Source organism: Clytia hemisphaerica, unplaced genomic scaffold (genome assembly GCF_902728285.1).
Source record: "Clytia hemisphaerica strain Z4C2 unplaced genomic scaffold, Clytia hemisphaerica genome assembly, whole genome shotgun sequence".
NCBI lineage: Eukaryota > Metazoa > Cnidaria > Hydrozoa > Leptothecata > Clytiidae > Clytia > Clytia hemisphaerica.
Window position 1 is genome coordinate 1,992,512 of NW_027104441.1, and position 14,906 is coordinate 2,007,417.

Below are 14,906 nucleotides of genomic sequence, written 5' to 3' on the forward strand. Positions count from 1 at the left end.
TATTACAAGTAGAAATAAATAAATACTATATATATGGAGAAATAAAATCCCTAGGCGGACGAAATAAAATAAATTTTTGAAAAAGATAGTGATTATCGAATTAGCTATTGAAAATAGAAAACTATGTAATAATTTAGCCAATAAAATAAAAGCTTAAAAAAAATTTTTTTATATCATTTCGGGAATAAATAAGAAATTAAAATATCAAATAGAAGAGTTTTTCCATGATTTCAAAATGGCATCACAGTGCCTTTTCTTGGTAGAAGATTTGGATGCAAGTTCATTAGCATCAAAGTCTGACTTGTCAGGTTCGTAACCATTCTTGATAAAAAAATCTTTTTGCCACTCGTTCACAGCTTTTCCCTCTTGCTCGTATAAAGCTTTGATTTGTGGCTGTAATCGTTCTTGAATTGCACGGCAAATCTCACGTGAACGAATACTCGCAGTTTTTCGAAAGTGGGTACGGTGTTGGTCGAAATTTCGGACATCATCACACATACCGAAAATCACGTACAGACTTTTGGCGGTGGAGGAGGTCAAAGTATGCGACAAGTCGTGTTTGATGGACTCTGGAGAAAAAATAAATAAACATAAAAAACTCAATGATTGAAATGTTAATAAGTCTGACGGGTATTCATATTGGTATTTAAAATAAATTTTAAAAGGTTTAAATTTATTCTACTTTACAGTCCATAAAAATACCTGGGCATGCTGCGCTCTCATCCTTTTCTTCTTCTGTCACTTCAACGATACGTTCTTCTACTTCTTCTTCCTCGTCGTCGTCGTCGTCGTCGTCGTCGTCGTCGTTTTCTTCACCGCCGTCCTCCTTTCTTGGCTCTTGCCCTTGAGGCTCAACAACTAAAGTATGAGATGCAAGTATTTGAAATAGGGGATATCACGGTGTAAGTTCAGCGACCTTTTGTGATTAAAAAGTTTGAATATTGATGAAATTTTTTTCCACTTGACTCAAAAGAATAGCTAATTTCAAATATTTAGCATATCGAACGCTTGGAATTTAAAAACATTATATACTCAAACTAAGTACTTGGATCAGTGTATCTTTCATCTAGTAGCTTCGCAGCAATCCTGGTTGCTTTGCACTCTTCCCAGTCAACCTTCAAATCTTCATAAAGCTGCGAAAGTAAAAATAGCAATTCAATCAAAGTCGAAATTTTCATACAATAACATAACCTTAGCAAACATTCAATTTTGGTGAAAAAAGGTCATTTGTTAGTAGTGACGAAAATTGAAAAATTCAAAAAAAAACTACGAACAAATAAACCAAAGTTGTCACTTGCCTAATAAAGTTTAGTGTTTGTGAAATCTTTAAAGATTGGTCCTTCTTCTCGAAAGTCCACCTCATCATCACCATCCATAAATGTAACAAAGTTACCGTCCCTTTGCCACCAAACTCTGTCACCGCACTTCAAGAAGTCAGGGATTTGCTTAAGGAAGGCATGCCAATGATTGATATCAATCTCATTCACCAAAAACCTCGTATTTTTACCACGATCTAAATGAGAATAGCATTGATCTCAAAATTATTCGAAAATTAAAAAAAAAAAACACAAGACATGAATTCTCCTAATCGAGTAACAACCCACTAAAAATGTCTAATTTCACAAATTCTAAGACCTCTCAACTCAATTCGATAAGAAATTTAAAAATTACTTATCCATATACCAAAACCTTTTGCTGCATTGCTAATTTTGCTGTCTTCACCCGACTTTCTGCTGCCATTCTTTTGTTGGAAATCTTTCTCTGATTGAACTCTAAAATTTCAAAATCTGAAGCTAGTATGATAGCAAAGCCTTTGAAAAATCATACTACTCAAAAATAAGTGTCTTTGATTCAGTAGATAAACTAATTAAAGGTCTATAAACTAATTAAATGTTCCTAAAACTCAATCTTATGGAAACCTTCAAATTAAATCTAGAAGAAGCTGTTTAGACATATACTAAATTCTTGCCTCTGTGCAATTACGAGATTCTAAAAGTTTTATCTGAAAATACTATACAATCTACCTTACTATACCAACATCTCGAACAGATTCCACTCCTCTCCCTGATGTAGCCAAACCGATCAACCGTAAGGTCCCGAACAAACGCTCTTCACTTTCAGTATGAAGAGAAGAGGGAGCGATTATCCGTTGGACGAAGGCAAAGTGGTCGAGGATGGAATGGTAGTATTCCCCGTAGAACTTAGTTAGTTTTGGAGATTTACCAAAGATTTGTTTACATCTGATAGCATGGAGAAAAGACATAGTATAAAGCCTTAAAACTGATTTTGGCGAACGTTTTAATGCTGGTTGGTACACAAGCCTTGATATCTCGATCAACGAGTATATCAAATCAGAGACTTCTGATGGAAACTTTGGTTTCATCAGGCGATAGACAAGGATGACAGACAAACGAAAATCAGCACCACGATATTTGTCTTTGTCACCCAAAACAATTGCAACTTCTTTTTCAAAATCTTTCTTTAAGTCGTCGGACAGGTGAAGAGGCAATAGATCCCAAACATTACGGATGTGACCTTTTAGGTCATGAAGCGGCTCTATAGGGCTAACCTGAAAATAAATTTTCAAAGAAGGATAGCCATGGAAAAAAATGGAACATAAAAAGCGAATAGATTCGCATTAATTATTCCATTTTTTTCCAGTACAAGCTGATTATACAATATAAAGTAAAAAAAGAGTAGTAAAAATCCTTCTAAAAAGCTACTTCTTTAGATAAAAAAAATGTTGTCATATGTAACAGTTGTGTTTCAGTAAATTGTCCTGGATGAGATTCGAACTCATGTAGGGACTTTCGTCCAGGCTCTACCAAACTGAGCTACCAGGTCTTTAAATAGCTCATGGGAGCAAAGGTTACGTCATGTCATGTCAAATGTATGTCAAATTAAATTGAATTTCAAACCTCATAATCTGAAAGATTTGTGTCTTTTAATGGCAAATTGACACATCCAAAACACAGCGCAGGCGCTCGCGAGACATCAGCCATTTCAGATTTCAGCAAATTCTCCAGGTCAACCTTGAGGAGACGCGAGTCCCTCTCCAAAACATTTCTGTCAACCACCTCATTGAACAATTCATTTGCTTTCAGCTTTGACAATGGGTTCATCTCGTTTTCTTGCCTACCTCTTTTCGTTTGAGTGAGCTGAAAAAAGAAAAGCTTTATACATCCTTTGTTTAAACTAAAACCAATAACATTGCTCAATGTCAATGATAACAGAGGTTTATACAAGTTTGAGTAAAAAAAAACACGATTTAAGTTAATTTCATACTCAAGTCTTACTGAAGTTTGCCATCCTGGATGGCATGAAACTTTGAGTATGAAATTAACTTAAATCGTTTTCTTTACTCAAACTAGTAACTTTGAATATCCAATAGCTATCTCATATTTCAGAATAAGTAAGCGAGTATGCTTAATGAAAAGTTGGTTACATACTTTCTCCCTTCTCTGGTCTAATGATTTTATTTGGTATGAAAATGCCTTTCCCAGATTTGAAAATTGTGTTTTAGGACATCCACAAAGACATGGGTAATTTCCACCAATGCTGTTGCCACTCTCAAAAGCCAATTCTGGATGATCCCCTTAAAATAAACAAGAATAAAAAATAGTCTTTTTTTAATTCCTAATCGTGAAATAAAAGCTTCTTGGTTCTAAATTCTATTCAATCAAACGTAAACTTGCTGAAAAATTACACACCTTGATAAAACCTCATTTTATCATTCAACTCAACACCATTAACCAAAAGTGGGACAGACATCTCAATTATATCTTCCCTTCTTGCCAAGGAAAAGGAAAGCTTTTCTTCAATCGTGTCGTTGCAGTGTGACAAGATATATATCTCCGGCTGCTCAACTTCACTCTGTACATTTACCACTCTCTTTGTCATATTAAGCACCTAATGTAAAAAATGAAATATTTCTCAAAACAGAATGCAAATTTATTCTATTGCTTCAAATCAACTGTTTGGGACCAAATTCAGATTTATCACAATTTACTCCATTACGTAATTTTTTACTAAAAAGGACATTAATTGAATTAAGCTTTTTAGGGAACTGGTAATAAATTTACAAGGCGTACATTTTCGTTACTAGTCTCCTCAAAAGCGCTAAGGGTTGACAAGTCTATAGGAAGCTGACTTATAGATTTAAATATACCTCCTGTTCGGTGAAGAAAATTTTACTGTCATACAAAACTCGTGTTGTAAATAACATGAATCCTTTGCTCAAAAGTGATGAATGATCACCCCAAACAACAAAGTGACGAGTATACGATACCATTTCACGCAAATAACCTTATATAAATAAAAGATTAGATTAGGATATTATATCACCTGTCAAGATATAGTACTTAAATGACCAAACTTTTAAAAACTTTGACCGAAAAGGTTATTGTGCTTTCTTACTTTAGAAATATCTATTACACGAATATACTAGTCATAATAAAAACCCCCTTAAACCAGCCATGGTTGGCGTGTTAATTTCAAGGCCGTTGAATAGTTGCCTAGTAATATTCGTGTGATAAGGTAATGATTTTTTTAAGTGTTTGATACTCACACATCACACCAAAACTACCTTCAAATGGAGAAAGGATAGGAAAATTTCCTTTTTGAAAGTACATAATATGTTAAAAATTTTATTGAGTTAGTACCTTTTGCTTTATGTTCTTGGAAAATCTTTTTTCGAATTTCAATCAAGGGAATCCGTCGCCCCTCCACTGTGAAAGTTTCAACCTTGATTTCACCGCTTTTCATGATGACTATTCTTTTGAAAGTCTTTGGCTCCAACAATTCACCCAAAAGAAATTTCCCATCTTCCACCATTTGGTTCATTTCAACACGTAGCTTTTTGTAGGGACGAGGTTGTGGAAATGATACATCTCCACCCGCTAAAAGCAAATAAATTTGAAAGTAAACACTTAAAACTTTAATTTCAAACATTTTCCAGAAAGTTTATTATAAAACCCTCCCCTAAAACTCAGGATTAATAAACACTAATATAAGTTTTCTAAGAAGACCTGAAGGTATAAAACATTTGTGACTAAAAATAGTTACTCCATTGGTGTTCACAAAAGGTTGTTGTGAAAAAACTTTCGGGTCTGATCTTCTCTTCTTCCAGCATACCTAATTTTCTTTTGGCTCTCCTGTTATCTCTTGGGCCCTCATAATTGTTGACAAATTGATCAAGGTTCACGTTCTGTTGCTGTAAAAACTTTTTGCATGTTATTCCCCTTGTTGTGTGTCTCATCCCATACTCTTCTGCGATCTTACTATAGCTTATCTGAAAAAAACAAACAACTCATTTTTCTTTTTCTTCAAAGCCACAAAATGAAAATTTAAGAATAATTTCTAAAGTCAAGACTTATATCTCTAAAATTGGCAGTAAAGCTACAACTTTGTTGAAAATAGAAATTTGAATACAAGCAATCACCTTATCTCCAGGTTTCATCCCTTTGACCTTTTCTAGTAGCCCGCACCTATCAAATTGAACTTTGTCAAGATCTGGATCATGTGTTTTTGATTTCAGAAGACCATCAGCTTCCTTCAGTTTTCCTAAAAAGTAAAGTACAAATTTTTATTTTTTACGAGGTTGGTACTTATCTCCAAGGAAAAGGAAGTTAAAAGTTAAAAAAATTGCATGAATGTCAGAAAGAAAGGCTAATCTAAGTGTAACTGCCGAGGCACGGCAGCGAAACCTGGCTGCTCTCGTGCTTGGTTTACGTCATCCTTTGGTCTTTTTGTTTCGTGTCTCTTTTGTCTCGTTTTCTGTTACTCTTGGTTTCCTTTGTTTTTGTGTCATCCATTTTGTCTTGAGAATTACGTTCCGTTTATTTTACGCATTTTCTTTTATTAAAGTAATTAATTTGTACATACGGTAATTATCTAGTAATTAATATAAAAGCTAGAAGTTGTCAGTAGAAATCATTCATTCACATCTGAATACTGTAAGAGAGATGTTGAATGATGAAGTGATATAGTTCACAAACGTTTTTGGTATTTTTGACACTTGATTGAATGTGACTGCTGACGGCTTCTAGCCCCAAAACATTGTTAATTTAGTAAGTATATTTTATTTGTTTAGCATTAATATATTAGATTTCAGTTTAGTTCATTTGTTTCTTTGAGTGTCTTTTTCTGTTCTACAGTACCTGGGATTAGAGATTTTCTATAGTTTTGTACATTTTTCTAAAGTAGTTTTGTATTTTTTTGTTCTAGCCTATCGTTTCAATACACCATTTATCGGAGCGATTGAGTATCAATTTCATGTCCTGAGATAAGTTTCTTCGGCACCAACAGTAAATTAACAATAACGGGGAAGGCCAGTACAATGTCAGAAAGTCGTGTCCGAAAATATACCACAAGAATGAAGGAGTTTAAAGAGAATGAACTCAAGAGCAACGAGCTCAAATCAAGGCGAGATAATACCATCAGGAAAATGTATAAAGTTATGCACAGTATCGATGAGTTAATATCTCAAGGTGGAAATGTGTCTGAGGGATTGGACCAAGGTCGTGAACTCGACAAAGTATACAGTGAACTCCTCAGTATCCATGAAGAAAGTGAAAATCTTCTCGAATTCGATGATTCCATGAACATATAAACGACTGGATATCCATCTCCTTTGTCTTTTTTAATATAACACAGCTAGCTTCGTTGCCGCCTCGTTAAAAGTATAAAATGAAACAATAGATTTTGATGATATACCACTTGGGAATACCTTGCTAACAACGTCAAAACTTCGACAAAAGTCTCTGTTGTTCTACTTTTCTCAAGTCTTTTATCTATATCATAACAAAGATAACAGAGGCAAAATTATCGTCAGCTTGTCAAAACTCCGACTAATATTTCTAAATTTTGACTTAAAAGTGTCTAATAATTTTAGACAGTGTCACATTCTAATTTCGATATTCTTATTACACAGGCTCTCAACTTTGGCAAGCTATTTTTTTCAAGTCATAAAAAAATTATTGGAGTGACAAAAGGGATTCAAAAGTATACACGCAGTTGAAATTCTGCATTTCAGAGTTGAAAATGTTTATAAAATATATTACAAACTTGTAAAAAAATTCGAAAATAATTTTTTTGTACATTATGAGTAATGTTCAAGCTCTATCAATCTTTTTACCTTAAAAATTCAAAGAAATAAAATTATGACGGAATATTGTCGGATTTTTCATACCAATTTTGAAATACAGGCGGCAACGAAGCTCGCTTCAAAGAGACAATAAAAGATAGATGTCCAGTCGTTTATATGTTCATGATGATTCCAAAGTAAGCGAAAGCAAGTTGGAAAGAGTCGAAAAGGATCTTGGCAAGCATAAGGCCAAATTCGAACATTGGGTAAAAGGAGTTGATGCGCATCACAAAGTCATCCAATCCACTGAAGGCGAGAAATCCACAAACAAATTACCATCTACAAATGAAAGCAAGCCTGCGAATCCAACATCTATATGTAATTCAGCAGGCAGAAAATCAACCAAATCATCAAGATCCAGCTAGTCATCAAAAACCAAGTCATCTAAGAGTTCCCATTCGAGCAAAGCTTCTAGTCTAATGTTGAAAGAAATGGCTAGAATTGCTGAACTTAAGGTTGAAGAAGAATTTTTATTACAAAAGCAAGAAAAGGATCGTGAACTTAGAGAAATTGAAGAAGCTCACAACAAAATGAAACTTCAATTGGAAATTAAGAAATCTGAGGCAAGAATGTCAGTTTACCAACAAAACCAAGATGAAGAAGGCAAGCTTAGCGAGTTCGACGAAATTACCAATAAGCTGCCAGTCGACGAATCGTACACTATGAACTACATAGAAAGGTTGCAATCATCCATACAACCAGACGAAAAGTGTAGCGTCAACAAGGCAACTAAAAACATTAATGATAATGATCAAGTTAATTTACGATCCAGCGATCAAAGCAAAAGTCATCATCACAGATTCAAATCAGTTGACGAGCCTTTCAAAGACAAAGTCAAAGAAGCGGGACCATCAGTCAAATTCCAAGTTGTAGAGGCAAGTCATACAGAGGAAATGACAAAGTTGGTAAAACTAGCCAGAGCACCTGCAGTTAAAATTGACTCTTTTAATGGAAATCCAGTCGATTTTCCATACTTCATAGCGAATTTTACTCAAGCAGTTGACGAAAACGTTCCAGACGAACGAGGCAAGTTAACCAGGCTGATTGATTGTACCACGGGGGAACCTCATGAGTTGGTCAAGTCGTGTGTTTACCTAGACGACAAAGATTATTATCAACAAGCAAAGGAGTTATTGAAGAAGAAGTATGGCAGTCCACATACGATAGCAAGTGAATACAGAAAACAGTCAGTGTTATGGCCAAAGCTAAAGGCTAATGACACACAAGCATTCGACAGATTCGAAAACTATTTGATCAAGTATCAAGCTTCGATGCGAGCAATTGGCAAGAACATTCAGTGCAACTTAGAACTGATTCAACTACTTCAAAGTAAGATGCCACCATTCCTACAAGAGAGATGGAACAGAAAAGTCTATCAGTCGAGAAGGCAAGATAAAGAGGCAGAGCTGGAAGATTTTATCAGCTTCGTATCAGAAGAAACGGTAGTCATGAGTGATCCTTTCTTCTCGAGAGGAGCAATCAATGAGATGTTAAACAGAGCACCGTCAGATTCGAACAAACCGAGACCTCCAAAGTCATTTCGAACCGGTGTTGACGAGAAACTGTGCTTATGCTACAAGAAGTCATCACACGATCTTGAGAAGTGTCAACAGTACCTTGCACTAGACCTGCCGTCTAGAAGAAAGTTCATCTACAAGTGGAGATTGTGCTTCTGCTGTCTTAATGGAACATCAGATTCTCATCGAGCCAAGACCTGCCCAAAGAAACGCAAATGTCAGGTCTGCAAACGAAACCATCCAACCACTCTTCATGATCCAAGCTACCAACCAAGACCAGCAACTACTCCACCAGCAAATACAAATCCATCACCAACTTCAGAAACTACGACCACGACACTGACCACTTGTTCGACAGGTGTCAACGAATTAGCTACCCTTTGCATCGTTGCAGTGAAGGCCATCATACCAGCAATCCAAACATCTACGTCGAAACACTTGCTTTACTTGACAACGGCTCACAAGCTACCTTCGTAACCGACGACGTCCTTTCCAACCTAGATGCGCCATCCACCGATACTAACCTTGAAATCAACACTGTATCTGGAACCACAACAGAGAGAAGCTCTATAATCAATGGTCTCTGCGTTTGTGCCATTGATCAACCTATACCCTTGTCAATCAAGCTTCCGAAAGTGTACAGCCGATCAACACTACCTTCAGACGAGGCTGATATTCCTACACCCGCTCAGCTACAACCATGGCCTTACCTCAACCAAATCGCCAATCACTTCCCTAAAATCAGAGGAAAAGTTGGCTTACTCATTGGGTCAAACTGTCCCAAAGCTCTTGAACCAATGGAAATCGTTCATAGTCGAGACAATGGTCCATTTGCTTTCAGATCACGACTTGGTTGGTGCATCACTGGTCAAGTCAAGTCAAATTCATCAAGCACGTCTTGTCATCGAATTCAAGTTCAAGATCGAACCGATCAATACTTTCAAGTCAGAGAGTCATTCAAAGATTTGTCGTTAAAGGAAATGATCGTCAAGGCATCCACCTTAGACTTCCACGAATCCAGCCAGCTCATTACCCTGTCTCAAGACGACAAATGCTTTTTCGAAATCATGAAAGACATCAAATACAAGGATGGACACTACTACTTACCACTTCCACTGAGAGATCCACACAAGATAATACCCAACAATCGATCGCAATGTCTTCAACGAGCAGCATGGTTAAAACAGCGACTTCTAAAGAACGATCGAATGTTCAACGACTACAAAGCCTTTATGCAAACAAACATCGAAAAAGGCTACGTCAAACTTGCTTCAAATTCACCAACACCAAACAAGACATGGTACATCCCTCACCATGGTGTATACCATCCGCGCAAACCAGACAAAATCCGCGTCGTATTCGATTGCACGGCGAAATATCAAGGATACTGTCTCAACCAAGAACTGATCCAAGGACCAGACCTCACCAATCAACTCATCGGAGTGCTGTTAAGATTTCGACAATATCCAGTGGCAGTCATGGCAGAAATCGAATCAATGTTCTACCAAGTACGTGTACCAGAAGAATTTCACGACAACCTTAGATTCATTTGGTGGCCAAATGGCGATCTATCGAAGGAGCCCGTCGACTACCAAATGTGTGTTCATCTATTTGGCGCCACATCGTCACCTAGCTGTGCCAACTACGCGTTACGACAGACAGCTGATGCCAACAAAGAAACGTACGGTGACGAAGCATCAAAGTCGTTATATCGAAACTTCTATGTCGACGATCTTCTTAAGTCGTATTCAAATGTATCAACCGCCATCCAAACAACTTCTGACATAACGAAAATGTGTCATTCGGGAGGCTTCAGACTAACCAAATTCATGTCAAACGAACGAGAATTCCTTGCAACCATTCCAGACCAAGAAAAAGCCAAATCTCTGAAAGACCTCGATATGTCTCGTACACAACTTCCATCCGATCGTGCGTTAGGAATGAAATGGTGTCCAGAGAACGATATCTTTACCTACCAGCTTTCAACCAAAGAGAAACCACTGACACGAAGAGGATTGTTATCGTCCATCAGCTCTGTTTACGATCCATTAGGACTTGCATCACCATATCTTCTCGAAGGCAAAAAGCTTCTCCAACTCATCTGTTCCGAACGATGTGGATGGGATGAACCGTTAAGCTCCGATCAATCATCAAGATGGATCAAATGGAGGAAGGAACTCGTAATGCTTGAACAACTTCAAATCGACCGATGCTTTCGTCCCAAGGAATTCAAAGACGTTGTATCAACTTCGCTTCATCACTTCTCTGATGTATCTGCAGACGCTTGCGGTCAAGTATCCTACCTTCGTTTTAAAAGCAGCCAAGACGAAATCATCTGCAAGCTCGTCATTGCAAAATCAAGAGTAGCACCAAGAAAGCGACCAACTATCCCACGTCTCGAATTGACAGCCGGAGTTATATCAGTCAAGGTATCCTTGTCCCTCAAAAACGAGCTTGATTTGGAAATCGACAAGAACCACTATTGGACATATTCTCAAGTCGTTTTGAGTTATTTACTGAACGAAGTCAAACGATTCCATCTATACGTAAGCAACCGTGTTCAATTCATTCGTGAACACACCACAATCGATTAATGGAAGTACGTACGTCGAAAGAAAATCCAGCTGATGATACATCGCGTGGTCTCAACCTATCGACCACTAACAAGAATCAACGTTGGCTAGAGGGACCAGTATTCCTTTATCGTGACGAATCGAAATGGCCAACTCAACCCAAGAAGTTGTCAATCGGTGAAGACGATCGAGAAGTAAAACACGTTAAAGTCAACACAATCAAGGTAAATTACGACGCAATCGCCATCTTGGAAATCCGAATCAGTAGTTGGACCAAGATGAAAAGAGTCATCGCTCGAATGCTTCAATGGTTGGTTAGGTATCGCCGAAAACTCGACGTTTCGATCGTTCAAAGTGCAGAAACGGTCATCTTCCAATCGATTCAAAGGAGAGCTTTCGCCAATGACATCAACAACCTAACGACAAAGAAACCAGTCAAACGACATGGATCACTATGGCGACTTTCACCCTTTCTCGACTCAAACAGCTTCATTCGTGTCGGGGGAAGGATATCTCACTCGAACGTACCGGAGGAACTCAAACACCCAATCATCCTACCAAAGGAATCAAACGTCACCAAGATGGTCGTTCGAGCAGCCCATCAACAGATGCAACACGGAGGAAGAAATGCAAAAATAAGTCGATTGAGAGATCAAGGTTTTTGGGTTATCAACGGCAACTCGTTAGTGCGACACATAATTTCGAAGTGTGTCTCGTGTCGTCGTCTCCGTGGAGCTCCGTCAACTCAGAAAATGGCCGATCTTCCAGAGGATCGAACGGCTGAAACAGCACCTTTCACCTACGTTGGAACGGACTTATTCGGTCCGTTTATGATCAAAGAACGACGAAGTCTTCTCAAACGATACGGTATCATCTTCACGTGCATGAGCAGTCGTGCAGTTCATCTTGAGTGTGTATCCACGATGGATACAGACTCGTTCATCCAATGCTTGAGACGATTCATCGGCAGAAGAGGCAACATCCGTCTACTACGATGCGACAACGGCACCAATTTCGTTGGTGCAAGGAATGAGCTTGCCAAGGCTCTTCAAGAGATGGATGAACAAGCCATTACTAATTTTCTTTTGAGTTTAGGTGCTGACTTCATCTCTTGGAAGCACAACACACCTACAGCAAGCAATCACGGGGGTGTGAGGGAGAGGATGATCAGAACAACACGAGCAATTCTATCTTCACTGATGATGACACATGGTGAATCACTCAATGACGAATCATTCCGTACACTGTTGGTAGAAGTCGAAGCTACAATCAATTCACGCCCGCTGACAGTTGAATGTATCAACGATCCAACTAGTCTAACGCCGATATCACCACCCAACATCTTGACGATGAAATCCAGCGTGGTAATGCCTCCTCCTGGTCACTTTGTCAAAGAAGACGTGTTCTGCAGACGACGATTGAGACGCGTACAACACATCGCAAACGAATTTTGGTACAGTTGGCGTAAAGAGTATTTAACAAATTTACAAGCTAGATCAAAATGGTGCAATACCAGACGAGATCTAGCGATTGGTGATGTAGTTCTTATGAAAGAGGACACCAACAGAAACTGTTGGAAACTCGCTCTTGTTCAATAATTACACGAGAGTCAAGATGGTCACGTTAGATCTGTTCAAATCAAACAAGGGTCAAATACATATGATAGACCCACAAATAAACTTGTTCTTCTTGTTGAAAATGATGTCAAAATTTTGAAATCAAGTGAATGTACTGAATAAACTTAACTTGATACTGAAATTTGGTTTGATGAAAGTTAAATGAATGGTCAATGGTTATGGAATTCCCCGACGAGGAGCCTAACTTTATTTTAGTATTTATTAAAAAAAAAAATAAAATTTTGAGTGCATTTTGTCAAGATGTGTAAACCATCTTGAGGGGAGCCAGATGTAACTGCCGAGGCACGGCAGCGAAACCTGGCTGCTCTCGTGCTTGGTTTACGTCATCCTTTGGTCTTTTTGTTTCGTGTCTCTTTTGTCTCGTTTTCTGTTACTCTTGGCTTCCTTTGTTTTTGTGTCATTCATTTTGTCTTGAGAATTACGTTCCGTTTATTTTACGCATTTTCTTTTATTAAAGTAATTAATTTGTACATACGGTAATTATCTAGTAATTAATATAAAAACTAGAAGTTGTCAGTAGAAATCATTCATTCACATCTGAATACTGTAAGAGAGATGTTGAATGATGAAGTGATATAGTTCACAAACGTTTTTGGTATTTTTGACACTTGATTGAATGTGACTGCTGACGGCTTCTAGCCCCAAGACATTGTTAATTTAGTAAGTATATTTTATTTGTTTAGCATTAATATATTAGATTTCAGTTTAGTTCATTTGTTTCTTTGAGTGTCTTTTTCTGTTCTGCAGTACCTGGGATTAGAGATTTTCTATAGTTTTGTACATTTTTCTAAAGTAGTTTTGTATTTTTTTGTTCTAGCCTATCGTTTCAATACACCATTTATCGGAGCGATTGAGTATCAATTTCCTGTCCTGAGATAAGTTTCTTCGGCACCAACACTAAGTATTGATTTAAAGCGATTTCAAAAGGAGAAAATCAAAAATAAAATAAATCTGACATCTCTAAGAGCCATAGTGGAGGGTTTCAAAGATTTATTTCCTTAAGAGAAGACATTTTTGCAAAATTAATTTAAGCACTTTGAAGAGAAATTGAGAGTTCAATGATAGAAAATAAACTTGGCGAAATTCTTTTTTTTCAAATCTTACAGGTAACTCAGTAAAATTGTCAGAAAATATATTTTTGTCACTATTTCTTCTCTTGAGGTATAATATGTACATACGCTTATTTGATCTCTCCTTAGCCTCAGCTTTGGTTTCATGAAAGAGACTCAATTTTTGCTCTTCATAGCGGCTTCCAGCTTGACGCGTCCCATACAGTGTCAAAGTGTCACGTTTGCTTAAATCAGTTTCAATGTGGTTTTTCATTTTCCTCTGAATCTTTCTGGTTTCTCGCTTCTTCTCAGAAGAAGTGAGACGACGTGTTAAGTTTGACTCTGGCAGCTTAGATAGAATTTCAGTAAAAGAATGTGAATACATCATATTCCATTTACTATTTACTTCCTGTAACACATTCCGACAAATTTCTTTTTCCATGCCAATGGATGGTCGGTTAAAGGACGGAAGTTCAATTGTTAACGATGCCATTGGTGTGACAGGTGTTGAAGGTGAGCGAAGATTTGATGGGCCAGCCATTGAATTTTGTGGGGAAAATAATTGAGGTGATTGATTTGCATGGTGAAAAGATGGATAATTGAGAGTAAAAAAATTTGAATTAGATGGACCAGCCATAGGACTTGATTTTGTTGAATTATTGAAATCTGATGGACCAGCCATAGGAGTTGTTGGTGTTGCAATATTGAAATTAGATGGACCAGGCATAGGAGTAATTGGTGTTGCAAGATTGAAATTAGATGGACCAGCCATCATAGGAGTTGTTGGTGTTGCAGTATTATAATTCAACGAACCAGCCGTTTTAGTTGAAGGAGTAGAATAAAGGGACATTGATGGACCAGCCATATCAGTTAACGAAGTTGAACAAAAAAAGTTGTTGGGTAGTGGAGAAACAACATTATGGAGATGAAATAATTGGAGTTGGCAAACTGGCGGAAGAAACAATTTGATAAATATGTTTACATGG

The 14,906-nt window shown here is 37.4% G+C and overlaps 2 protein-coding genes across 2 annotated transcripts; both read left to right on the forward strand.

The window, feature by feature from the left end:
• The first annotated feature begins 7,575 nt into the window (after positions 1-7,575).
• Positions 7,576-11,255, forward strand: LOC136820890 (uncharacterized). The gene is made up of 2 exons (XM_067077128.1): positions 7,576-8,756; positions 9,020-11,255. The coding sequence occupies exons 1-2, from the start codon at positions 7,576-7,578 to the stop codon at positions 11,253-11,255; spliced, it is 3,417 nt and encodes a 1,138-aa protein (XP_066933229.1).
• Positions 11,255-12,832, forward strand: LOC136820891 (uncharacterized). The gene has a single exon (XM_067077129.1). The coding sequence runs from the start codon at positions 11,255-11,257 to the stop codon at positions 12,830-12,832; it is 1,578 nt and encodes a 525-aa protein (XP_066933230.1).
• Positions 12,833-14,906: the final 2,074 nt, after the last annotated feature.

Excerpts from the sequence above, each read along its gene's own strand:
- LOC136820891 (XM_067077129.1), top strand. The coding sequence starts at position 11,255 with ATGGAAGTACGTACGTCGAAAGAAAATCCAGCTGATGATACATCGCGT.
- LOC136820890 (XM_067077128.1), top strand. The coding sequence starts at position 7,576 with ATGGCTAGAATTGCTGAACTTAAGGTTGAAGAAGAATTTTTATTACAA. Across the intron at positions 8,757-9,019 it reads GATCTTGAGAAGTGTCAACA|GTGTCAACGAATTAGCTACC; the intron begins GTACCTTGCACT and ends CTTGTTCGACAG.